This window comes from Aquarana catesbeiana, linkage group LG11 (assembly GCF_042186555.1).
Source record: "Aquarana catesbeiana isolate 2022-GZ linkage group LG11, ASM4218655v1, whole genome shotgun sequence".
In the NCBI taxonomy this organism is placed as follows: domain Eukaryota; kingdom Metazoa; phylum Chordata; class Amphibia; order Anura; family Ranidae; genus Aquarana; species Aquarana catesbeiana.
This window is the reverse complement of record NC_133334.1, coordinates 256,047,918-256,075,091: the sequence shown is the minus strand read 5'-3', so window position 1 is coordinate 256,075,091 and position 27,174 is coordinate 256,047,918. Positions and strand designations below refer to the sequence as shown.

General features: G+C 42.3%; 1 protein-coding gene across 1 annotated transcript in view; it reads left to right on the top strand.

Moving 5' to 3' along the window:
* Nucleotides 1-27,174, top strand: part of ZC3H18 (zinc finger CCCH-type containing 18) — a 167,173-nt gene that overhangs the window by 35,773 nt on the left and 104,226 nt on the right. Inside the window, exons 4-9 of the mRNA XM_073603892.1 lie at nucleotides 3,727-3,869; nucleotides 5,107-5,199; nucleotides 7,577-7,734; nucleotides 9,760-9,792; nucleotides 22,872-22,983; nucleotides 25,607-25,842. Of these exons, the coding sequence (XP_073459993.1) occupies nucleotides 3,727-3,869; nucleotides 5,107-5,199; nucleotides 7,577-7,734; nucleotides 9,760-9,792; nucleotides 22,872-22,983; nucleotides 25,607-25,842 (775 nt within the window). The remainder of the gene's footprint in view (nucleotides 1-3,726; nucleotides 3,870-5,106; nucleotides 5,200-7,576; nucleotides 7,735-9,759; nucleotides 9,793-22,871; nucleotides 22,984-25,606; nucleotides 25,843-27,174) is intronic.

The following is a 27,174-nucleotide window of genomic DNA, read 5'->3' as shown; positions in this document are numbered from 1 at the left end:
ACCTTGTGGACAGCCTTCCCAGAAGAGTTGAAGCTGTTATAGCTGCAAAGGGTGGGCCAACTCAATATTGAACCCTATGGACTAAGACTGGGATGCCATTAAAGTTCATGTGTGTTTTAAAGCGGTTGTATACCCCTTTTTTTTTTTTTTTTTTTTTTTAACTTTTACCTACAGGTAAGCCTATAATAAGGCTTACCTGTAGGTAAAAAAAATATCTCCTAAACCTGTACGGTTTAGGAGATATTCCCCTCGCAATGAGCTGCTGACTGCAGCGGCGCATGCGCACAGGGGATTCTCGGCTGACAGCCCGGCAAACTCCGGAGCTTGCCAGACAGAAGTCTCCCGTGTGACGACATCGCGGCTCCGGCCACTCACAGCGCCGGAGCCGCGATACCCGGAAGACACGCCGAGGGGAAATGTCAGCTCCCTCGGCGTGGACCGGGTGAGATGCCGGCGCCTCGTTCTAAGGCAAGTATCTCATGCTCATTATGCCTTTTCCCTTACAGGTGTAGGAAAAAAAAAGCCAGCGGGTATATAACCGCTTTAAAAGCAGGCGTCCCAATACTTATGACAGTATAGTGTGTGTGTGTGTGTGTGTGTGTGTATATGTATAAAATGCACAATACACACTTATTATGTGAGCAAAAAAAATAATGGTCTCTGGCAGCGAAAGGATTAAATATCCCCAGTAGTTAGTGGGGAAGGGGTTAAGCAGGTGAGATCTTCAGGTTAGTCCTGCCCTTCTTTTTTTTTTTTCTCTGTCCAATTCCCCGCCCTACACATTTTTTAGTAGAGTCCTTGCTGGCTTTGTATACTAGGGAGGACAGATTACATTGTTGTCACTTCCTCTCATTCATTTGCAGTGAATTAAGCAGCACTGGGCGTGTTGTTTAATTGCTGCACTCTGGTTTTTCCCAATTGTATTTATTTATTTCTAAGCGTCATTTGCAAGCATGCCATTGCTGGTCTTATGACCGCTTGGTACAGGGAGCGGGTTTTTTTTTTTTTTCACTTGCGACAGGCATGCATGAGCAATAAAAGGCAAACAAAAACATCTTCTGCTTGTGATCTGTAGAGTGTAAGCTCCTGGGGCCACGTGCAGCGGGTTTTCCCTTGGGTTTTTAATACGTGCTGTGTGCTGCCTGTTTTACAGATGACTTAACCAGCTCGCCTCTCACCCCTGTACACCCTCCTATGGAGCAAAGCAACTTTACTCTGCTATGAGCTGTTTATTCTGCAATATCTTTGTCATTACCTAAGAGAACGTTGCAATGCAATATCTGTATTACTTTATTTTCAGATAAAAAATTTCTATTTTGTTTTTTGGTGTGTAAAGTGACCTTGTTTAAAAAAATACATTCTAATCAAGTATCTATTCTGCATATATATACAAAAATCAATGCTCATGTACTGACTGCCTTTCTCATTGCTTGAGGCCCAAAATGTCAGGACAGTACAAATATCCCCCAAATGACCCCTTTCTGGTAGACAGCCTAAGTAGGAGGCATGGTGAGCGTTTTCTCTCCTTCTTTTTTTTTTTTTTTTTTTTAGAGTTGCAATTTTTTGAAAAATTAAGAAATTACTAAAAGGGGGGGGGGGGGGGGGGACCACAGCAATATGTTACCAACATTAAAAGTGGTAGCATTGTAACATTGCACTAATCTGGGAAGTGATCTGTATTTTTTTTTTTTTTTCTTTTTTTTTTTTACACATTATGATTGTTTATAGCAATGAATGTTATTTGTTATAAGCAAGCATTTTACTGAATGACATTGATTCAGTTTTTGTTGTGATTGGCCACAGTCACAATCACATGGTACAGATGGGCTGTGATTGGCCCTGTCTGTACTATGTGATCACTGTGACAATTTACAGCTAGCAACACAATTGTACACAATGGATGTCATGAAATTAAGCCATCCATTGTTTGCATTTGTCATGTGATCCGCTGTGATTGGCTACAGTGATCACATGGTACCGGCAGTGGGCCGGTACACTGATCAGTCATTGGCTGTGTCCGTTGACAAATCGTGCTGCATTGTGACCCCATCCGGGAAGACATCACATGACATCTACCCGGATTGACGAAAGTCCTGCCAGGCCATCGTTTTGCTATAGGCCAAATTGCAAATCGCAGCAAAATCACGTGCACAAAAATCAAAACGCACAGCAAAAAGCACTGCAGAAACAGATGAAAAGCAAACTGCATAGGTGTGTACCGAGCCTTATGCTGGCCACACGGATCAATTTTCAGATGAGAATATTCAGACGAAAAATCTTTGTACATTCACTGAATGAAAGAACGAACGTTCTTAAAATGACATTTTTTTTTGAAGTAAGACATTGTTTTTGGTTTTTAATAAAAAAAATGTGATCACTGATTCTGATGATATTTACCAGATTCACCCTTTAATAGTATATACTGTATATCTCTCCTCTAATATATACTGTAGATCTCTCCTCTAATAGTATATACTGTAGATCTCTCCTCTAATAGTATATACAGTATATCTCTTCTGTCTGTTATGCTCAGAGTGGATTCGATATTTTGCTCCCTAACCATATAGTTTAGTTATTTATATTTACCACTGCACAGAGATATTTAAGAATAAATTGCCGTTTTTTAAAACTTACACATTAACTAAATTATACACCACACTTTTTTTTAAGGTTATTAACCGAATAATCGATTAATCGAAACAATAATTGTCCAAGTAATCGATTATGAAAATCGTTAGTTGCAGCCCTACTAAAGTTACTTCCTCTTGAATGGCATGGGTGCCTTTCCTGCGCTGGCATCTTCTTCCCATGTGCCAATCTCCAGACACCTCCACCAGGTGGAGCGGGATGACATAACAGTCATCCTGGCGCACAGGAACTGTGCCGGAGATGCAAGGCCAGCCATAGACTGATAGATAATTCGACCAGTTCAGCAGGAAAAAATGATTGATCAACTTCAGTACAACCAGCCTGCCAGGGTTTTTACATGCGATCACTGCCAGCCGCTGTAGCCAGGCAGATAGGTGTATTATTTTGCAGAGGAGACCTTGCATGTCTCTTTTTTGCGATTTAATAGCTTGCCTGCTCAGTCTATTGTTTAGATTAATTTTTTAATACTGTGATACTTACCTTTATTTCCTCCATCTATGCAACTGGTCCCCCCCCAGCCTCTTCTCTTTGGTGTTCCGGCCGGCAGTTGCAGGATGAATTTACCATGTGCAATGCCAGGCCAATAGCCCTGCATTGCATGTGAGGATAGCGATGGCCCGCCTACACCCTGGAGCCTCAAAGAATAGCAGAGTGCCAGGGACTGCTGGAGTGAAGTAAGAATTGCACCTTATTCCTGTAACCACCAGACTTGTCGAGCATTTCTTCCTTTCGAGGAGCAGGAGACCCACTGCAAAGGTAGTTTTTAGAACAACGCCGGAGTGCAGCTTTGACAGCAGCTTCTACAGTGGCTGTATTTACCCAACAACTCGAGGCTGTCATTTTGACAGGCGGGAATTGCCAGTAAGTAAGTGAAGCTGCAATGAACAGTATATACTACTTCATGAAGTTGTCTTGGAAGTGGGCAGTGTGCCCAGTGTCCACAATTGGTTATAGTAGATATAAACCCAAGCTAGCCAAACTCCAGTATGCTCTGAGTTGTATTCTACTTTATTGAACGAGTCCACAAAGGTGACTATCTTCTGTCTAATTTTCATGACCTGATTTTGTGTCTTCCAGGGAACTGCACATGGGGAATGAGCTGTCGGTTCATACACCCTGGCATGAACGATAAGGGGAATTATTCGCTGATCTCTAAACCTGACCCATTTTCTGCCAATGGCACAGCCCCCGGTGGGGTACAGCTGCCTCAGAACCCTTGGGTAAGTTGTGATGTGATTGGAAAATAGCTGCATAACTCTCTACTTCTTTGTTCTTCAGTACCCATTTCAGGACTGTTTAAAGTGTTATTCCACCCCAACATGATATTTTCAGTTATTGATTACCCTCCAGCTTATCGATTTTTTTTTTTTTTTTTTTTTTTTTTTTTTTTCCCCCATTCCAAGAGTGGGTTCTCCCTCCTCTGTCAACGTCCCCCTGACAGTTTTGTGGGTCCCTGCTCACCTTTGTGTTCCCACAGCAGTAACTGTGCAGGGCCAGGAACTCAGTAAAGGGATAGGGGAAACCCCTCATAATGAGGAAAGGGAGTGTACAGACTTGGGAACTGTTAAGGGATGATGGGAATGGGCACGGCAGGTGCACAGACCCGGGAACTCAGCACAGGAATGGTGGGAACCCCACATAATGGGCACAGAAAGGTGTAGGAACCTGGGAACTCAGGAGAATAATGGTGGGAACCCCTCATAATGGGCAGAGAAAGTGTACAGATCCGGGAACTCAGTACAGGGATGGTGGGAACCCCTCATAATGGGCACAGCAAGGTGTAAGAACCTGGGAACTCAGAAGAGCAATGGTGGGAACCCCTCATAATGGGCACGGCAAGGTGTAGGAACCTGGGAACTCAGGAGAGCAATGGTGGGAACCCCTCATAATGGGCAGAGAAAGTGTACAGACCCAGGAACTCAGTACAGGGATGGTGGGAACCCCTCAATGGGCAGAGAAGGTGTAAAGAGCCAGGAACTCGGCACAGAGCTTTCACCAATAAAGTTCCCTAGCGATAGATTATCAGGAGGTTTCATTTTGCAGCTGCTACCAAACCGTAAATTGACACTTTTAGGAGTGGTCCTTTTTAGGTGAACTTGTTTTCAAATGGCAGCAAGTAAAATGACCACTGAAAATAAATGTGTTCTTCCCAAGAACTTAATTTTCTTCCCTGTAGCCACAACTCCAACCTTCAGGGTGGATTTTGGTCTGGCTGCTAGGGGTCTTGTTGTGAGATTCTTGGTACATCAGGTTTGTATTTTGTGAGAGGGTTGATTGATGATTGCTCTCCTATTACCGGAAATAGAATGGGTCTGACATCTTTGTGATATCCAAATACTAATAGAGCACCATGTGCGTATCTCTGGCCTTCTATTGGTTTATTGCTGTCATTTGTTCCTGGGTTTACAGCTTCAATCTGAAGTGGGTTGTAACACATATGATCTTTGTCTTTTTTAGGGCGCTCCGGTCACCGAGGAGCTTCTTCCTCCCCCGATTCTGGAACCACCATCAGAGAGCGCCTGGGAGAGAGGACTCAGACATGCTAAGGAGGTGGAGTATCCCTTAAATCTATTATTCTGATTACACAGCTGTAAGCACCGCCTCTTTGGATACCCAATGGTGTCATCACTGGATCTGTCTGCTGGCCTTTGCTCAGTTGCGTGATCCTTTTTTTTTATTTTTTATTTTTTTTTTGGGTGGAGTGACCAACGGGCTCCTGTAAATGCCATAGCACCATGTGTTGAGCATACTATTTAAAAACATATCCCTGGCATCCCTTTGCATGTGCATGCTTCTCTCTGCTGGTCACTGGATTGTGCAGACTTTAGCAGTGCGATCTACTGATCAGTTATTTTAAAGCTAATTTCCAGCTTTTAGTGAAGTTTAACTAGTTTGTTTGAACAACACTGGTTCAAATGCACTGTTATTATCACCAAGAGATGCAGGGGCTGGGAGCACTGTATAAACTGTATGTATCATCAGCTGCATACATTACACTGTGTTCTAGCAGTGAGATGGCAACTTCCTTACCCACCCCCGGAACAAAATCTGGACAGGCTGAGCATTGCTTAGCCATTCACAGGAAGCTTTGTATTTTATGAATGGATACAAAGCTGCTTCTGGCTGAGCTTATTAGATGGGTGGATGATGTATTGATCTCCAACACAGCCAAAGGAAACTTGGTATTCATTCATAGATTACAAAGCTCCTCGTGAATGGCTGAGCAGCGCTCAGCCTGACTTGTGTTCCCAGAGGGGGTTGGGAAGTTCCACCAGAACACAGAACTGTATCTTGTATGTAGCTGAGGCTACATACAGTTTATACAGCACTCCCAGCCGCTGCATGTGTTGAAGGTAATAGATAGTTTTGACCTGCTTGGTCAAAACAAACTATTTAAACTGCACTAAAAGCTGGAGATCTGCTTTAATTACACTAATCAAGCAACTGATAAGCACATTGGGAGGACAGGTCAGGAGCATGCACATCTACACAGATGTCAGGGATGTCTTCTTTCATATACCGTATATACTCGAGTATAAGCTGAGTTTTTCAGCACATTTTTTTTTTGTGCTGAAAATGCCCCCCTCAGCTTATACTCAAGTCAAGCACTTTTCTGCAGCAGAGAATTACATTTTCCGAACCGACTTTGGGGCCTTGTATCTCAGGGCCGCTTGGCGCTAGGAACCCCAAATTTGGTATGCAAACTCAGTGGAACTAGCACTACAACCAAAGCTGGGGTTCCTAGATCCAAGTGGCCCTGAGATACGGGGACCCAAAGTCGGTTCAGAAAATGTAATTCTTTGCTGCAGAAAAGTGCTTGACATTTTCCGAATCGACTTTGGGGCCGTATCTCGGGACCACTTGGTGCTAGTTCCACTGGGTTTGCACACCAAATTTGGGGTTCCTAGCACCAAGTGGCCCTGAGATACAGAGCTCCAAAGTCGGCCAACTGTGTCCATCTGCAGCAATGTCATTTCGGGACCCTTTGGGTCCAGAGACCCCAAATTTTGGCTGCAGCTAGGGGCCATCTAGGAACCCTTAACTACCGAGTTTGAAGTTCAGAGGACCTATGGCTGCAAATGGGTATTGTTGACCCTCTTTTCCACTTACAGTAGCTGCGCATTTCTCACCCTCGTCTTATACTTGAGTCAATAAGTTTTCCCAGTTTTTTTGTGGTAAAATTAGGTGCCTCGGCTTATATTCGGGTCGGCTTATACTCGCATATATACGGTAATATTTGAAAAGAGCAGTACTGTAACTTATGTAAGCCCTAAATATTATTTCCGCCCATTACGAAGAGCAAAAATGATTGATGGCAGAGAAAACCAATAGCTGTGAGAGGTGCTATGCTTGTTGTACCTAGGGAATGTTTTACTCCCACCCCCCCCCCTGTTTTTTCCGGTCTTTTACATTGAGCCGTCTACAAAAATTATACTCGCACTCAGTGTATCCAGAGGTGTTCTCTAGGGATCTGACGCTTCACTTTTTACACCAGACCATCATCTTCTCTGACCTCATTGGGAACTGGCTGCTCTTGCAGCCGGCCCGCTGTTGAAGTGTATGTGCCGTGACGCGTCATCGCAGATTTAGTCTAAGGACCAGGAAGCTGGACAGCCTGCCGCAGTGCATGTACAGTAGGTAGAGTACCTTGAGAAGTCCTGGGATGCATGATATGGGTATCCTGGGAGGCTGCAAACTACTATGAACATCATTAAATCATATGCGAGAATTCAGTGCGGGCATCGTTCAGTTTAAAAAAAAAAAAAAAAAAAAAAGAAAAAAGGTCCATTTGGTCAGTATGTGCTATGGCTCCACATTGAAGGTCGTTATTTTCGGCTGTCTTTTATGATCTGTGTAGTGTCTCGATCTGTCTGTGTAGAAGGTGGATGTCCTGTCTCTGAATCAAGCTTTCATTTTTCTTATTCAGGTGTTGAAGAAAGCCACCATGCGGAAGGAACAGGAGCCAGACTTTGAGGAGAAGCGCCTGACCGTCACCATCGGCGAGGACGAGCGAGAGTTCGATAAAGAGAATGATTATCTACGGGACTGGAACTACCGAATCACCAGAGAAGTGCGGGAAACCGGGTGCGTGGTCTAAAAATAAAAGTTTTACAACTGTCTGTCCTCACCTGTGGTTCTGTATGATGGCCCGGACGGGCCCCTTGTGTCCATCCTGTTATCTTGTAGCTGTTTGGTAAAGGAATGTCAGTAAATCTTTACTATGAGAGTTTATGGTCACCGAATTGCTGCTAGTTAAGGTTTGTTACAGATGAAAATATATTAATGAAGTTGTTTGAAGGCACAAAATACCATTACTTTCTATAGCTATAATACAATTCCTTAAAAAAAAAAAAAAAACCCATAATAAGGAATACAATTATTTATTTTTTTTTTTTTTAAATAGAAAAATCATTTGTATTCCTTATTTTTTTTTTTTTTTTTTTTTTTTTGCAGCAGCAGTCATGTGACTGCACGGCCTCTTTCCTTTTTAAGTGACTCTTTCCGGCATGTCTGCAGCAGAATGATTTGTAGGAGAGCGGGAACATAGTCCAATCAAGTAGAGCAGGGATGGCAATGAGGGTGTGTCTGGAGCAGTAGGGGGCGTGTCTCCAGCAGGGTAGATGGGCAGCAGAAAGATGCGTAGAGCAGTGGGGAAAGCTCATGTCAATCATTTAGAACAGGGTTGGTGGGAAAAGGGGGCGGGGGTGTCTGCAGCAGGGAGGATGGGCAGCAGTATAGCATGTAATACAGTGGGGAAAGCTGCTACCAATCAAGTATGATATGTAGGACAGCAGGGGAAGCTGCTTCCATTTAGGTAGAGCAAGACTGGCCAAGGATTGTGTTTTCATCACGGAGGACTGATGGCAGTATGACATGTAGGATGGCGGGGAAAGCTGCTGCCGTTTGGGTAGAGCAAGGCTGGTCAGAGGCATGTCTGCAGGGGGTGGGTGGGGAGGGTGACAAGGAAAGCTGTTGTCAATCAAGTAGAACAGAGCTGCCTGGGTGGTGTGTCTTTAGCTGGGAGGACTGACCGAATGACATGAAGGACAAATGTCAGTCAAAAGCAGGACTGAATTGGGATGGGAGGGGATTAACTGCAGCAGGGAGAACTTGAAGCAGAATAATGTGTAGGAGGGGGAGGAAGGAGGGGGGCACTGCCATTTTTAAAGAGCAGGGCTGACCAGGTTTTGTGTCAGCAGCAAGACACGCCCCCTTACTACAGGACTACAGGCATGCCATGCATCAACACAGCGTCCTGTAGTTCCAAGCGGCAAGCTCATGGAAGCAAACTGTTCTGCAGCTGTATGGTTTATTACTAAAGGAACGTATCATTGAAACAATACTTTGAGGGGTTACCATACATTTTAAAGAGAACCAGTATTAAAAGAGCATTTGTAGAAAATTAAAGTGATTGAACAGACTGAAGGCGGAGCGAATTCTTTGTAAATAATGCACTTATCTTTTTAAAGAGAACCAGTCACTACTGGGCATTTTGTTGTCTGGATCAATGGTGTCCTCAATGCTGAGAAATACAGGCAGAAACGTATCCATCATGCCTTAAGGTGTTAGTACACACCGCACATAATAGCAGACTTATACCTGCTGGAGAAATCCTCCCAGTACTGCAATGTCACCGATCAGGCAGGTCCTGGGCACCACCATCTTCCTTCTGGGCTTAGTCTTTCGCCACTTGAATGTCTGGGCTGTGATGACGTCGCTCTCCAGAATGCACATGGGAGTCTTATCACCGTGGCACAGATTGGAGCGGTAAATGTACACTGAGGTGTTCATGCACGACTCTGTGTACATAACAGGGGACAGGCAGGAGGAAGCGTTTATGGCAGAATAGATACCTTCCCTATCAACAAGTTTTTTTTTTTTTGTTTTTTTTTTTTAAAGTGGGTTTAATACCATTTTACTCGATGCGCTGTATTTAAAAGGGTATGCTACATCAGCGTAAGAATTCACTGATTTATTTTTGCCCAGTGTTTCTGGATTGTAAAGCTGCTCCAATGCACTGCCCTGGCATTAGGTTGGGTGAACCCTTCTTCCATCAGTAAACTGCTCTGTGATCGGGTCACTTATATATATATTTTTTTTTTTTTCCAGGGAGGTGGAGTTTAGAGAAACAATAACACATGGGTAAGTGATTGCCGTGTGTGTGCTGTGCTCTCTGGCCTTGTTCATTAGATCAAAATAAGACTCAGAGGAACTGCCCACAGCACCGTGCTTTTTATCAGTTGTCGGTGCATGGTTTACCCACTGGGTTTTATTTTCCTATCATATCTAGACCCAAAAAGAAAAATAACATATTGCAGCTTACCAGTTCTTTTTAGATGTGGTGGCTTCATTTTGTTTTCTTTTTTCAGGCTTTTTCTAACCTTGTGATCCTGCCAATAAAACCCTTCCTGTCCTAGGGTGACACACACTGTACTGTATCTATGAAAGAGCCTTGTCACTTCAGGATGGGATCCCAGAACAGAGATCTATTCTCTCAGAGACCCTAGGGAATAAAATGGTGGTCGTTGCAATTTCTTATGTCACACGGTATTTGCGCAGCAATTTTTCAAACGTGATTTTATAAAAAAAATTTGGGGAAAAAATGCACTTTCACGAATTGAAAGAAAGAAAAAAATCTGCAATATTTTGTAGAATAGGAAAGCTGATGTTACGCCGAGTAAATGGATACCTAACATGTCACGCTTTAAACTTGTGCACACTCGTGGAATGGTGCCAAACTGCAGTACTTTAAAATCTCCATAGAGACATTTTAAATTTTTTTACAGATTACTAGTTTAGAGTTACAGAGGAGGGCTAGTGCTAGAAATATATTGCTCTTGCTCTAACGATCGCAGCGATACCTCACATGTTTGGTTTGAATGCTGTTTACATATGCGGGCGTGACCCACTGATGCGCGTTTTAAAAATGTGTTTTTATTTTTGTTTTTTTTTCACACTTTTCTCTTTTATTTTTTTATTTTTTGGTCACTTTTATTCCTATTGCAAGGAATGTAAACATCCCTTGTAATAGAGATAGGGCATGGCAGGTCCTCTTTACAGAGAGATATGGGGACTATAAGTCCCCAGATCTCCCCTCTATGCTGGAAAGTCTGAGATCAAAAAATGAAAAATTTATCTCAGGCTTTCCAACAAAAAAAGGCAGTTTACATGTGCTGGCGCTGGAAGTAACGCCATGACGTCGCTTCCAGCCTCCGAGTGTCATAGAGCTGGCCAGGGACCATCTGGTCCCTGGCCAGCTCTATGGTAAACCACTGGCAGATTAATTCTCCGGCTCCCTGATCGCACGGCACAGACCAGAGAAGCACCAGAGGGCAGTAGGAGGAGGGGGTGAGGGGTGCCACCTGTAAAAGCAATCAAGTGGCTAAACAGCAGCTATGGTGGCTTTTACATTGCAGGGAATTGCCGGATGATGCCTGTGATGCTTTATTCAACTGATGTAACAAAGTACTTACTTACAGTGGTGGTAGTAATGGAGCAAATAAGTTCATTGTAGGGGTCTCATGGGGTCACATGCCTCTCCATACCTGGAAGTACCAGCTATTTCCTTCAGCCCCAAGACTATTTTGTATAAGTAAAAGCCCCAAATGCCTCACTACTGGCGAGACGTGCAGAGATGTAAATTTTTTCTCATGTGCATTGTTGACCTAGGACAGGCAGAGAATGAGTGGCGATCTCTGAATCAGGAGAACGCTTTATAACGGGGATGGGCAATCTCAGAGCACCAGCCATGGTAAAACTAAAGATCCCATCATTCTTCTGGGATTCCATCATCCTTTGCAATTCAGTCTTGCAGTTCCTCATGGGACCTGTAGTTCTACATATGCCCAGTGAAGGGACTATTCCCATGTGATACACAGATGAAACGAGTCCCCCTAACGTAAGTTGTACCTGTTTATCTGCAGTCTTCTTTTCTCTACATCCATTTAAAGTTCAGAATTTGTAAGCTGCTCTCTGACTTCAAAAAACAGGGTGGAATTTACACACTGCAGAGCTCAGTGAGGAGAGCTCTGAGGGCTGATTGGAGGGGTGGGACACCCCCCCCCTCCACGCAGAAGCAGAGCTGAGGCTGTCAATCTTTCTTGGTGTCAGGGAAAACTTTTCAGAAGCAGACAGATATGACACTTGGGTCTCATTTGCACCTGCTCCGACCTCAACACACATTATACCGCTTCAACATGCTTTTTTGATGCTTCGATGATTCTTCAGTGATGCTTTTTTGAAGCTTGGCAAATGCCCTGTGTGTGTTGATTTTCTATTTGTTTTAAAGGGGCCCAGTGGAACCCCCCCCAGTCAGCAGATCATCCTTTCTCTTTACTGTTGGTAATGCTTTTATTATGGGGTCTCTACTTGGATTCTTTTAACATGATTTTGTAATGCATTTTGTTTTATTGTTTGTGTCATTTTTAATGAGGGTGGAGTTGCTAGCACCTTTTTAATAGTCCCAATGAGTCCCCTTTTTTTTTTCCCCTCAAAAGTGTTAAATTGTGAATCAATGAGGGAAAGTGTGAAAAAAGTTGACGGGCATAACGTGTATTCCCTCGTGTTTCATGTGTTTACTATCCCACGTGGAGTGTAAAACTGCGAGTAAACTTCCACTTGGAGTAATACAGCACCCGCCTGCTCACCTCCTAAACCTTTTTATAGATTTTTTATGGTTTGTAGCAGATGTCTGGCCAAGTCCAAATAAGACCGGAATCCAGAAGCTGTAAAATGTACCATGTGAGCCTCGCACTGTTTTTATTCTGTTCTGGTCCTATAAAGTGGGGCATTTTCTGCTGGAAGGTGTAAATGTTGTAAATCTTTTATGGAAAGTAACTTTCCATTTTGTGATCATCCTCGGGTATAGGTTATGTTGTGCTGTGCCTGTACAGGGCCAATTTAAGCACCCCACCACTTCAGTTCCGGAAGGTTTTACCCCCTTCCTGACCAGGCCATTTTTTGCAATACGGCACTGCGTTGTTTTAACTGACAATTGCGCAGTCCTGCGACGCTGTACCCAAACAGAATTAGTGTCCTTTTTTTTTTTCCCACAAATAGAGCTTTCTTTTGGTGGTATTTGATCACATCTGTGTTTTTTATTTTTTGCGCTATAAACAAAAAAAGAGCGACAATTTTGGAAAAAAAAAAATGCATCCAATAAAAAAAAAAAAATCAAATTTCTTCACCAATTTACGCCAATATTTATTCTGCTACATATTTTTGGTAAAGAAAATCCCAAAAAGCATATATTAATTGGTTTGAGCAAATATTTGTGTCTACAAAATGGATATTTTTACAGAATTTTATTTATTTTTTTTTTATTGGTTTTTACTAGTAATGGCAGCGATCAGGGATTATTTATTTATTTATTTATTTTTTATTGTAGGACTGCGGCGAACAAATCTGACACTAAGTGACACTTTTTGGAGACTAGTGACACCAGTACAGTGCTAAAAAAAATGCACTGCCGCTGTATAAATGACACTAGCAGGGAAGGGGTTAACATCAGGGGCAATCAAAGGGTTAAGTGTGCTCCTAGGGAGTGCTTTTTAACTCTGGGGGAAATGCTGACACTGGAGGAAAACAGAGATCCGTGATTGTGTTTAGCCGAAACACAAGATCTCCATTTTCCTCCCTCACGGAACTGTGCTCTGCCTTGTTTACATAGGCAGACCACCATTCTGTCTCTCCTCTGAATGATGGCGGGTGGCCGAAGGGCATTGCGACCACTGGACCTGCTGATTGGCTCCTGCTGTGTCCAATCACATCGGAAGCACGGCTCCGGCGGGGCACGCATACACCCCAGAGCCGACAACAGCGATGACATACAGGTACATGATTTTGCGCTTAAGGGCCGCCCTGCCACAGTACATAAGCGCGGTCCTTAAGTTACATAGTCAGTTTGAAAAAAAGACAAGTCCATCAAGTGGTTAAAGAGTAACTCCACTTTCGTGGGGAAAAATAGCAATTAAAGAAAAAGTAATATAGCGTGTACAAGTCCATATTGTAATTGAATGTTATTAAAAATTACCTTTCCTTTTTAATCTGCAGCCACTGTCGTTTTTTGAAAATGCAATATGGCTACCTGGAGGTGTTCTGTACACAGGATATGTACAGACTGCCCCCCAGAAACATTTCCTGCTTATGTGTTTGGCTCACTGATTTTCCCAGAAGTCTGCCCTAAGATACAAGTCAGATTTCAGGCATCCCCTGCAACAAAAATGTCATTTTTGGTGAGCTACTTCCAATGGGAAATTGCGTCTAAAGGGTTGCAGGCCCAGCAGCTTAGCTCATTAGTGCTCTGGAGGTGCACAGCTAATTGATAATTATGAAACCACTCCTATTAGACTCACTTTCCCACATGGACACAGACAAACACAGTATGTAGGAAAGTTAGAGTCCACAAACTATGGTATAGATCTGAAAATTGATAAATCTTTATGTACTGACGGTCTATCTCCTTTCTTGAGGCCCGAAAAATGCCAGAACAGTGAAATATCCCCCAATTGACCCCTCTTTTTGGAAAATGGACAGTTCAAGGTATTCAGTAAGAGGCATGGCGAGAGGGGTTTTGTTTTGTTTTGTTTTGTTTTGTTTTGTTTTGTTTTTTGTTTTGTTTTGTTTTGTTTTGTTTTGTTTTGTTTTGTTTTGTTTTTTTCCCTCAAATGTTGTTTTTTTTTTTTTTTTTTTTTTTTGCATACAGTCATCAGTGCAGTACAGTGTTCTCATTATAACTGGTGTGGCGGTGATCAGGGACACTAACTGTTGACAGTGTGTATTTTTTTTCTTAACACATATAACACACATTATACCAATGCTGGTATAAGCAACCATTTTTACTGAATGAAACTGACTCATTCAGTGTCTTTTGTAATGATTAGCCAAAGCTAATCACATGGCACATATGGTCTGTGATTGGCCCTGTCTGTACCATGTGATCACTGTGACCAATAACAGCTAGCAACACAATTGTTAACAAAATATGGCATGAAAAGAAGCTATCCATTGTTTACAATTGTCATGTGATCTGCTGTGATTGGTAACAGCAATCACATGATATTGGCAGCGGGCTGGTATAGTGATCCATTGGGGACAGACCGCGGTGCCATCTGAGAGGACATCATATGACATCCACTCAGGATGAAAGGCTCACCCCGCCATCAATCTGCTATAGGCTGGGCAGGAAGGTGTTAAAGAGAAGTTCAGGGCATAAACATTGTACTTTGAGGTTGTAAGGCTTCTTTTTTTTTATATATAAATAATAAGCATGTTATACTGACCACCTCTGTGCAGTAGTATTGCACAGAGTGGCCCCAAACCTCTTCTTCTAGGATTCCCCCTACCCACGCTCTTGGCTTTTTCTTTTATCCGTGCGCCACCATAGGTAGCTGAACCATGTGCCTATAGACACACACAGTGCAGCTCTGCCTCAATCTCTGCTCACAGGATTTGATTGACTGCTGCCTCTGTCCTGTGAATGCAGGCAGTGAGTAAAGAACTGCTATAGACCGGCACAGTTCTGGATTGAGTGAGGACTCAAGTATTGGGGGAGGGGCAATATAAACACTGAGGCGTTTTGTTTTACATTAGTGCAGGGAACGCATTAAAGAAGAGCTCTGCGAAAAAAGAAAATTCCGGGTTAACTGCTTGTTTTGTTCAGGGGTGCTCAGAAAGACAATACTTACCCAATCCTCTGGAAAACAGTGCTCCCCCGTGTCCAGTGGTGAACTGTTCCTGCTGTCCTCATGTCCAGAGCCAGTCTATGGGCATGATGACATCAGGGACAGTACATGCAGAAGACCGCTAGCGTGTGGCTGGGGGGGGGGCGCAGGAGCGTTAGGGACCGGTCTTGTGCTTAGAGGATCGGCTGATTTTGTAAGTAATTCTCCGCTCAGCCCCACTGCATGGGAATAAAAAAAAATAAAAATTCCCGGAGGAGTTCTTGGTAAGGCTACTTTCACACTAAAGGGGCTATAGTGAATGAATGAATGACTTGTATAGCGCTGCAAATGGGAACTGAATCGCCTCAAGGCGCTTGATCCATCCTGTGGGTCCAGCTTGCTAGAAGAGGTAGGTCTTGAGTTTCTTCCTGAAGGCCTGATGGTTTTCTTCCATACAGATGTTGGTCGGTAGAATGTTCCATAGCCGTGGTCCTTGGACTGTGAATCTTCGTTCTCCCTTTGATTTGTAGCGGGATTTGGGAATGTGGAGTAGGTTTTGGTGGGTTGATCGAAGACTGCGATTAGGTGTGTAGCGTTTTATTTTCTCACATAGTTATTGAGGCGCGTTTCCATGTAGGCATTTGTGGGTGAGGCAGAGGGTCTTGAATGTGATCCGATCCTTTATGGTTAGCCAATGTAGGCTCCTCAGGGATGGGGAAATGGGTTCCCAAGATTTTATTTCCTGTTATCAGTCTTGCTGCAGTGTTTTGGATGAGTTGTAGGCGTGCAATCTGGTATTTAGGTAGTCCGGCGTAGAGGGAGTTTACGTAGTCGAGTCGGGAGTTAATGATTGTTCCAACTACTGCTGCTTTGTCCTCTTTAGGAATGAAGGGGATGAGTCTGCGTAGCAGGCGAAGAAGGTGGTGAGATCCGCTGACTACTGATCCAATTTGTGCATCCATTGACATTTCAAAAATGACTCCAAGACTTTTGACTTTGGTGCTTGGGGCGTCTGTGCCTATAAAGTGCCTCTCCTGCAACTCCAGTGCGAAACGGTGCGCTGGCAAGACGCTAAAAAAAGTCCTGCAAGCAGCATCTTTTGAGGCGCTTTAAAGCGCCCCGCCCATTGAAATCAATGGGCATCACCGGCAAAGCGCCGCTGTAGTGACGCTTTGGGGCGCTTTTAACCCTTTTTCAGCCACTAGAAAAGCCGAAAAGTGCCGCTAAAATGACGGTAAAGCGCTGCTAATAATGACGCTTTACTGCTGACGCCTCAGTATGAAAGTGCCCTAAAAAATGTTCAGCCTTTACAACCTCCTTTAGGCTCCATTCACACGCCATTTAAAGGGGTTGTAAAGGCAGAAAGATTGTAATCCTAATGATGCATTAGGATAAAGAGACTTCTGTGTGCAACAGCTCCCTTAACACTTACCTGAGGTCCCTCTCTGTCTAGGGATGTCCACGAGTGTCTCAGCCGTCCGAGATTCTCCCTCCTGATTGGTTGAGACACAGCAGCAGCGCCATTGGCTGCCGCTGTTGTCAGTTGGCTGGCCAATCGGGGGACAGAGGGGACGGGTCAGGGCTCTGTGTCTGAATGGACCTGGGGAGCTATGACTCGGATTGGATGCCCCCATAGCAAGCTGCTTGCTGTAGGAGCACTCAACAGGAGGGAGGGGCTAGGAGCACTGAAGGGAGATATATATTCGCTGAATGAAAGAATATTGTTTGAAATTTTCACTTGCTTTTAACATTCTGTAAAATTAATGTAGTTTCTGAAAGAAAACCCACATACACTGTCAGAAAACTTCTTGGTCCCCACTAACACTAATGACTAGAATATTGAACGAACGTTCCCTTTTTTTTTTTTTTTTATGGACAGCATATAATATTACAGTTTTTACCAGATTCAACCTCTAATAATATATCTCCTCTAATAGTGTATATACAGTATATCCGTTCTGTTCTCAGAATGGATTACAGATTTTGCTCCCTAACCATATAGTTGGTTATTTATATTTACCACTGCATAGAGATATTTAAGAATAAATTGCCTTTTTTTTTTTTTTCTTTAAACTTTACATTTTAACTAAATTATACACCACACTTTTTTTAAGGTTATTAACCGATTAATCGAAAATAAAGAAAAATATATTTTTAGTTGCAGATAGAGGAAAAAAAAATTATTTATATATATATATATATATATATATATATATATATATAATTACAAAAGTTTTAGGCGGGTGTGATTAAAAAAAATGCTGTAAATGAAGATTGCTTTCAGAAATAAATTAACACTTCTATTCTTATCAGTTAACAAAATGGAAAGTAAATGACCAAAAGTCAAATTTGGTGTGACCACCCTTTACAAGCCTCCCATCTATAAACTCATCCCCTGTAGGTGAGAATAGCCATCCCTGTGTAAGCTCTCCCTGGATCATCTCTCCCTGGATCTCGCACTGAGCTGTCTCCATGTGACAGCCCTGGGCCAATCAACACGCAGTAGTTCTATCACAGGAGGAACTTGTGTTATTCCCCCATACCTGGAAGTCCCTGCATACTTTCTTCAGTCCTGCGTCAGGATATTAGAATTTAAGAAAAGGCATGTGTGCTGCTGGAGAGGGAGTGGCCTTACCGACCAGGCCATAGACAAATGACGCCCTCAGTCAGTAGTGCAAAACCGGTGTTATGGCTGCAGTAATATGCCATAACCCCGGTATTTAGTATTTTTTTTTCTCTAACCGAAAGTGGTCCAGGTGGCGGATATGGCACAGGATCACTTTTTGAAACGGTGTCAGCGATCACCCCCCTCCTGCTTCATATTGTTTTTTTGGTTTTCAGGCTTACTGCTTACATGGATGATTGGTTGCCCTGAGAACCGATCAGGTGTTTGCGGTGGCTGGTAACAGAGATGAGGTGGAGGAAAGATGGCCCCCGCTCATCTTTATGGTCTAGGACAGACTTTTTTTAACCAGGGTGCCCAGGCACCTTCAGGAGTGCCTTGGCAAAATGCCTAAAAAGTCATCTAAATTTGTATACAAGCCAACAGGTGGATGAAGCCTCCCATTTTTAGTTACACACAGCCCCAGGTTTTCATTATGCACATGGCATCCTCACAACCAATGGTGTCATCCGTTGATAAGGAGGATGTCTGTCGCCTCCACAGCATCCTTGTTTGACCCTCCTCTGCCCCTCTCCCTCAGTACTGGGGTCACATTAGCTGACTGATGGTGAGAAATGGAGAAGAGAAACGCTGGAATACTAGTCAGTACCAGTATGCAAAAGTGTATTTGCTTTTTGGAAGAAAAAAAATCACCTCAACGTTAGGTGCCCTACATGTGTGGATGTTGCTGCGTTATGCAAAACTATTAGAATAGTTTTTTACATTTTAGAATCGGGTGCCTCGAGACTGTTCATAATTTTAAAGGGGGCCTTGCCTGAAAAGAGGTTGAGAATCACTGGTCTAGGAGGACCAGAGCGACGTCATTATCTCACTTCAGGTTTTTGGACCAATGTAAACCAGGCCTTTTTTTATTTTTATTTTTTTAGCATTAGATTAATTTTGTTCTTTTTTGTTTTTGATCTAATGCTTTACATTGTACATCTTATTGACCCCAGATCTCTCCATAAAGAGCACCACTGCTTTTTTCAATCACAAGGGATGTTTTCATTCCTTGTGATAGGAATAAGTGATCAAATTTTTTTTGAAAGGGACAGTGTAAAAATAAAGTAATAAAATAAATGAACTTTTTTTTTTTTTTTTAATCCACCACATCCCCCTGTGCTCATGCACAGTGGTGTATGCATACTTATTATAGGCTTACCTGATAGATACAAGTCAAAAAAAGTTTTACTTCCACCTTGAAAAATAACCTTTTATTAGCCTTGCATGGACAAAGCAAAGGATTGCTTTAAATGGCATCAGCAGGAAGATGATCAGAAAATGGAAAGTTACATTGACAGCAGTTACACCATTGAGCAGAAAATGTCCCCTCTTTAAAGATCCATGATAAAAATAGCTGCTGCATGAGCTTCACATGATGTATTTTTATATTTTACGGCCTATAAATTCTTGTCCTATTTGGACTCGATTCGGTCTCGTGTTATACTGCAAGGGTCAGACATTTGCTAGACGCGTGGCCTGTAAAACCGATTTTAAGAGGTGGCCGCTGTATACATAGAGTGGAAGCTTACTTGCTGCTCATCGCTCACTGCACGAGGGATGGTGGATGTTTGTTTTAAAATTTTCCACAATGAAAACGTAATAATTATCGTAAACCATGACGGAAGGTCAAAAGAGTTTTCTGCAGGAGAATATTCCGGGCACTTTAACCTAATACCATCACAACTATGAAATCCTTAGTGTATGTGTATTGCACAATGTACATCTCTGAAGTACATGCGCACTTTAACTCCGCCGTATTTGTTGGAAAATTTTGGGAGGGGGTTGTGCATTTCTGGGATACGGTTTATAGACAGCAGTTCAGAAACCATGCTCGATGTGGGCCAGTGTGCCTGTGAATGGCTGTGAATCTTTGCTGTCATTAGGCAGGATAGCTCCGTTGTCAGCAAAGCAGGTGTCCCTCATCTCTTGTAGTGACTGCTCGCAATTTTTGGACTCCCACTTTGCGTCGGTGACACCAGGACCGATAGAAGGGTGAATCTCCCCAGTGGGGACACAGCAAGGGGAAAAAAAAAAAACACTTTTCCACTTTTCTGAAAACTCCAAATATTTCTTTTTACGTAAACCTAGCAACCCAACCAGAAAAACATGACACCACAACAAGAATTCAAACAAATCAGTATAACCTTTCTACAGAATAAATATATATATATATATATATATATCTATCATATATCTATCATATATAGATCTATCATATATAGATCTATCATATATAGATCTATCATATATAGATCTATATATCATATATAGATCTATATATCATATATAGATCTATATATCCTATATAGATCTATATATCTCTATATAGATCTATATATCTCTATATAGCTCTAGATATCTCTATATAGATATAGATATATATATATATCTATATCTATATAGAGATATCTATATATATCAGATAGATAGAGAGATATATATATATATATATATATATATATATATATATATATATATATATATATATATATATATATAGATAGCTATATCTATATCTATATCTATATCTATATCTATATCTATATCTATATCTATATCTATATCTATATCTATATCTATATATAGATCTATATATCATATATATATATATAGATCTATATATCATATATATATATATAGATCTATATATCATATATATATATATAGATCTATATATCATATATATATATATAGATCTATATATCATATATATATATATAGATATAGATATATATAGATCTATATATCATATATATCTATATCTTTTTATTCATATATAAAAATCAGATCACAAATTCAAAATCCCAATGTTGGAGCAGGAAATCCCTTTTTTTTCCCCCATGCTATAATGCCACACTAATACGCATAGAAATATTCAAACGTGAGGATACATTGAGAATAGGTCTCCAAGTTCACATATACACTGTATCTAACAATAGAGAACTTATGCCAAAGTATCACTGTATGTCATGGTGGCATATATAAAAATAATGGACATCAATTTTTCCGCTCAACTTTCTCCATATTGCAGAGTAGCGGACCCAATGCATTTCGCAGCTAGTAAGACTGCTTCCTCCGTGGTATATAGCGTGGAGTACTCTAAAACAAACAGAAGTCTAAACCCTCATATACGTGATCATTTACACACAAGGTGTGTTAAATTTGGTGTTATCGCTCTCTCTCTTCTATTGGTCACTGGAAGTTCAACATGGGAGCACATGGCAAATAACTCTGAGGATCTGAAAAAAAGAATTGTTGCTCTACATAAAGATGGCCTTGGCCAGTGATGGCGAACTTTGGCACCCCAGATGTTTTAGAACTACATTTCCCATGATACACATGCACTCTGCAGTGTAGTTGAGCATCATGGGAAATTTAGTTCCGAAACATCTGGAGTGCCAAGGTTCGGCATCACTGGCCTAGGCTATAAAAAGATGGCCAAGACCCTGAAACTGAGCTTCAGCACGGTGGCCAAAACCATACAGCGGTTTAACAGGACAGGTTCCACTCAGAACAGGCCTCACCATGGTTGACCAAAGAAGTTGAGTACACGTGTTCAGCGTCATATCCAGAGGTTGTCTTTGGGGAAATAGATGTATGAGTGCTGCCAGCATTGCTGCAGAGGTTGAAGGGGTGGGTGGGGGTCAGCCTGTCAGTGCTCAGACCATACACCGCACACTGCATCAAACTGGCCTGCATGGGAAGCCTCTTCTAAAGATGATGCACAAGAGCCCACAAACAGTTTGCTGAAGACAAGCAGACTAAGGACATGGATTACTGGAACCATGTCTTGTGGTCTGATGAGACCAAGATAAACTTATTTGGTTTAGATGGTGTCAAGCGTGTGTGAAGGCAACCAGGTGAGGAGTACAAAGACAAGTGTGTCTTGCCTACAGTCAAGCATGGTGGTGGGAGTGTCATGGTCTGGGGCTGCATGAGTGCTGCCGGCACTGGGGAGCTACAGTTCATTAAGGGAACCATGAATGCCAACATGCACTGTGACATACTGAAGCAGAGCATGATCCCCTCCCTTCGGAGACTGGGCCACAGGGCAGTATTCCAACATAACGACCACTGCCTTGCTAAAGAAGCTGAGAGTAGAGGTGATGGACTGGCCAAGCATGTCTCCAGACCTAAACCCTATTGAGCATCTGTGAGGCATCCTCAAATGGAAGGTGGAGGAGTGCAAGGTCTCTAACATCCACCAGCTCTGTGATATGGCCATGGAGGAGTGAAAGAGAGCTTCACATGTTGTCACTGGAGTCCTCTTCCACTCCTCCATGAAGACATCACGGAGCTGCCCAAGAAGGTTAAGGCAGTGCTGGAAAATAATGGTGGTCACACAAAATATTGACACTTTGGGCCCAGTTTGTACATTTTCCCTTAGGGGTGTACTCACTTTTGTTGCCAGCGGTTTAAACATTAATGGCTGTGTGTTGAGTTATTTTGAGGGGACAGCAAATTGACACCGTTATACAAGCTGTACACTCACTACTTTACATTGTAGCAAAGTGTCATTTCTTCAGTGTTGTCACATGAAAAGATAGAATAAAATATTTACAAAAATGTGAGGGGTGTACTCACTTTTGTGAGATACTGTCTGTAGGAGAGCTTGTTCTGTTGAAAAACAACAAATTTACTGGCTGGATCAGCAGATGAAAATAAAGGAAAGAAAACCTAAAAAGAAAACTAATGCAGCCATCATCCAATCTAATAATTAGTAAACTGTAATATAATGTTTGTTTTTGGATTTAATACTGCTTTAATGACTTGCTGTGTACTTTTTCTTTTACATAAATTCAGATTACTTCCCTGCCCTTCCTTTTCCATTGCATGGAGAAATTGTTTTACAAATGTCCAACTGCTATATTAATTAATCACTTGATTTATTTTAGGGACCCGTTTCCAGATCCGTACTATGACCTAGAGATGGACCGATATTGGCGAGGTGGGCAGTACGAGAACTTCCGCGTGCAGTACACTGAATCAGAGCCATATCGCTATCGAGTAAGTAAAAGCACAGATGAGGGCATGTACGGTCCACCCTGCACCCATATGCACAAGGAGACGGAGGGTTCACTCTGTGTTTAAAGCAGTGATTCTCAACCCCAGTCCTCAAGTACCCCCAACGGGCCATGGTTTCAGGTTTTCCTTTACTTTGCACGGCTGCTTTAAATCACTATCAATGGTATGGTATTGATGAGAGCTACTTTATATCTATGGGAAGTTCCCAAAACATGACCTGTTGTGGGTACTTGAAGGCTGAGTGGTTGAGAACCACTGGTATGCTACAGCCATTCTCAACTATTCTTAACCTTTTCCCTACTAGGCCAATTCTGATATTTCTCTCCTACATGTAAAAATCATCATTTTTTTGCTAGAAAATTACATAGAACCCCCAAACATTATATATGTTTTTTTTAGCAAAGACCCTAGAGAATACAATGGCGGTTGTTGCAACTTTTTATCTCGCACAGGAATTTTTCGAACGCGTTTTTTTTTTTTTTTTTGGGGGGAAAAAAACAGTTTTGTGTGTTAAAAAAAACAAAACAGTAAAGTTACCCCAATGTTTTTGCATATTGGGAAAGATGAAGTTACGCCGAGTAAATGGATACCGAACATGTCACGCTTCAAAATTGCACACGCTCGTGGAATGGCGCCAACGTTCAGTACTTAAAAATCCCCATAGGCGACGCTTGAAATTTTTTTACTGGTTACATGTTTTGAGTTACAGAGGAGGTCTAGGGACAAAATGATTGCTCTCGCTCCAACGTTTGCGGCGATACCTCACATGTATGGTTTGAACACCGTTTTCATATGTGGGCGGGACTTACGTATGCGTTCGCTTCTGCGTGTGAGCACATGGGGGCAGCGGCGCTTTAAAAAATTTTTTTTTTTTTTTTTTTATTGTTAATTGATAATATTTTCTTTTTTTTTATTTTGACACTTTTTTGAAAAAAAAAGTTTGATCACTTTTTTATTCCTATTACAAGGAATGTAAACATCCCCTGTAATAGGAATATGACATTTCAGGTCCTCTTAATAGTATGATATGGGGTCAATAAGACCCCACATCTCATCACTAGGCTGGGAAGCCTGAAATAAAAAAATAAAATAAAACGATCACTGCTTCCCAGCCGAAGCAGCGCCGTTTTTTTGAATGGAGAGGCCGGGCGTGATGTCATAACATCGCGCCCGGCCTCCGATGATCATAGAGACTCCGGCGACCATCTGGTCTGCCGGAAATCTCTATGATCTACATTCGGCACCGGCGGATCTGCTCTCCGCCACACCGATCGTAACGGTGAGTCGGAACAAGCACCGGCGGGAGGGGGGGGGGCACGTTATGATCGTTCCTATGGTGTAGAGATTCGCCGGCTGAAACCGGCGATATCTGAATGATGTCTATAACTACAGGCATCATTCAGATATACCCGCTCAAAGCCCAGGACGTTATATGACGCGGGCGGGAAGTGGTTAAATCCATCAATTGAGCCAAAAATTATTTTTATGCTACTCTGTTGATACAACATAAGAACTTATGAAATCACAAGACTATGCTCATTAATTTTACAAAATGTTTGCAGAGTTCAGAAAGAGTGTCTGTGTAAAGCTTCCCCATGATCCACCTTATACTCGCCTATTCAGTGTTCTCCCGCCTCCTCTTTCTCCATCACCACTGCAGCAAAATACCCCTTTTCTGAGCTTAGAGAGCACAATAACCTCAATCCCTTAATCATGTGACTGTGTTGGGGCTAGCAAATTGCTGTTAGGCCTGAGCACAGCTTCATGGAAGAAGGTCACATGATCCCAGAAACCAGGTATTTTTATTTTACAGTGTTAAGGTGACCGGGTCTGTTTAGAGTGGAATTCCTTGATAACCCCAAATACTCTGAAAACAGTCCTCTCCCACCTCCTAACACCTCTGCTTACTGACCTGTGAAATAAAGATGTGTATACTTCTCTATTTTCAGGCTGCTCTGGTCTGGTCGCTTGATCTCCTGTGTGTCATCCAGTGTTGGCTGCGGGGTAGAGGAGAGTGTGCTCTGACAACTGCTGGTTATGCTTGGGACCGGTGACATCACCCATAGGCTTTAATGGCTTATGCGTTGCTGGCACTCCCCTGCAGCGGTGCTAAATAACACAGGGGAGCTGGGTCACATGACCGGACCAGAGCAACTTGAAAATGCGAAAGTATATACATCTTTATTTCACAGGTTAGTAAGCATAGGTGTTAGGAGGAGGGAGGGGACAGTTTTTTAAGAGGTTAGGGTTAGCTTGGAATTCCACTTTAACAGCCTCACGGCAGCCATATGCACACATAAGGCTGCACGGCGGTAAACCTTATGTCATACTGTCGTATATATGCTTATGGCTGCTTTTGCTGTTATGTGCTGCAAGTGTGCTCAATTGTTTTGCATCCCGCACTGTGACTGTTCTGTCACTGCCGTTTCCCAGTCACAGCAATATACACAAGCCAATAGGATCACTGTCATATGTTTGGGAAGCCAATTCAATGCCTCTGGTGTTACGATCTCTTGCAGGCCCAGTGCGAAGGGTTTAGGTTATGATTTCACTTTCTATTTATTTTTTTTTTCTCCTGACATGTCCTTGCTTCCCTCTTTCCCAGGATAGAGAGAGGGAGAGAGATAGGGACAGACAAAGAGACAGAGACCGAGATCGAGAGAGAGAGCGCCGCCAGCGAGAGAGAGAACGTGAGCGGGAGCGAGAGAAAGACCGCCAGAAGCGGAAAGACGAATGGGAGCGTGACCGGAGCAAGCGCGATGAGAAGGAAAGACAGAAGGAAAAAGAGAAAGAAAAGGAGAAAGATAAGGAGAAGAAGATTCGGTCTCCTCTTCTGCCCAGGTAAGAAATCTTCTGTTCCATCCACTGAGAAAGTCAGAAATATTATATACGAACCACAAACATTGCAATCTGATCATAAAATCTCTTCGGCTTTTGGACAACTGTGTAAAGCAAATAACTACATGATTGGATAAAAGTTAAATCAAGGCTGAACTATTCCCGGTTGACCTCTCCGGTGACCTGGTCGTTGAAAAATAGTCCAACCTCACTCCCAGAGCATTGGTCTGCAAAGCAGACACATCTAGGTGCTAAAAATGAGCATAATATAAAGTGCAAAGAATTCTTGCGCTACCCTGTAAAGAAAGCAGCTACATACGAATGTGACAAAAATTCATAAATAGAAGTGGGTGAAAATGTAGCGCTAGTGAGAAAACAGTGCTAGTAAACTGTCTAAATACATGAATAAACAGCTATTTCATTATCCTATATGCCACCAGCCAGCTTTTCTATTCCCTTATACGCTCTCAACCACCTATACTTTTACCCTATATGTAAACAACCAGCTCTTTTATTCACTTATTAAAAACCTGAGGAATGCAGACTGACAGGCTGGGGCATTCCAGACTGCTAATTTTTTGCGCTAGTAAACTGTAAATACATGAATAAATATATACATAAGTGATACAATCTAAATGTAAATGAGTCCCCATTGTAAGACAATAGGAGACAAGTAATGAATCCCAAGTGGGTCAGTCTCAAGCGATGGCGGGTACACCACAAATGAAGGATTCTTCATTTAAGGAGCCAAGAACACCAGGGTTAGTATCGGTAGCAAATGACAACAATAAAAAATGAGAGTGGGTACTCTTACCGGAACCAATGGACCTGGATGTCAGCGACACCAGGTCGGACAGGCATGGGTAACCGAAACCTCGGTATGACGGGAACAGTTCGGAGGATCCTGAAGTGTCAAACAGAGGGACAGGAGCAGTGAACGATGTCCTCGAGGGTCCAATATTCTCACACTGGAGTCACAACCATGGAGCCAGCCACTGAGCCATGGATGACCGGATGAAAGGGTCGGGCAGGCTCATAATGTAAAGTATATGCAAAAAAGAAAAAGCTAGCAGTGTTCACCTTAGATCAAGCCACACCAATTTGTTGTGGCTTGATCTAGGGTGAACACTGCTAGCTTTTTCTTTTTTGCATATCCTTATATGAAGAATCCTTCATTTGTGGTGTACCCGCCATCGCTTGAGACTGACCCACTTGGGATTCATTACTTATCTCCTATTGTCTTACAATTGGGACTTATTTACATTTAGATTGTATCACTTATGTATATATTTATTCATGTATTTACACAGTTTACTAGCGCTAAAAAATTAGCAG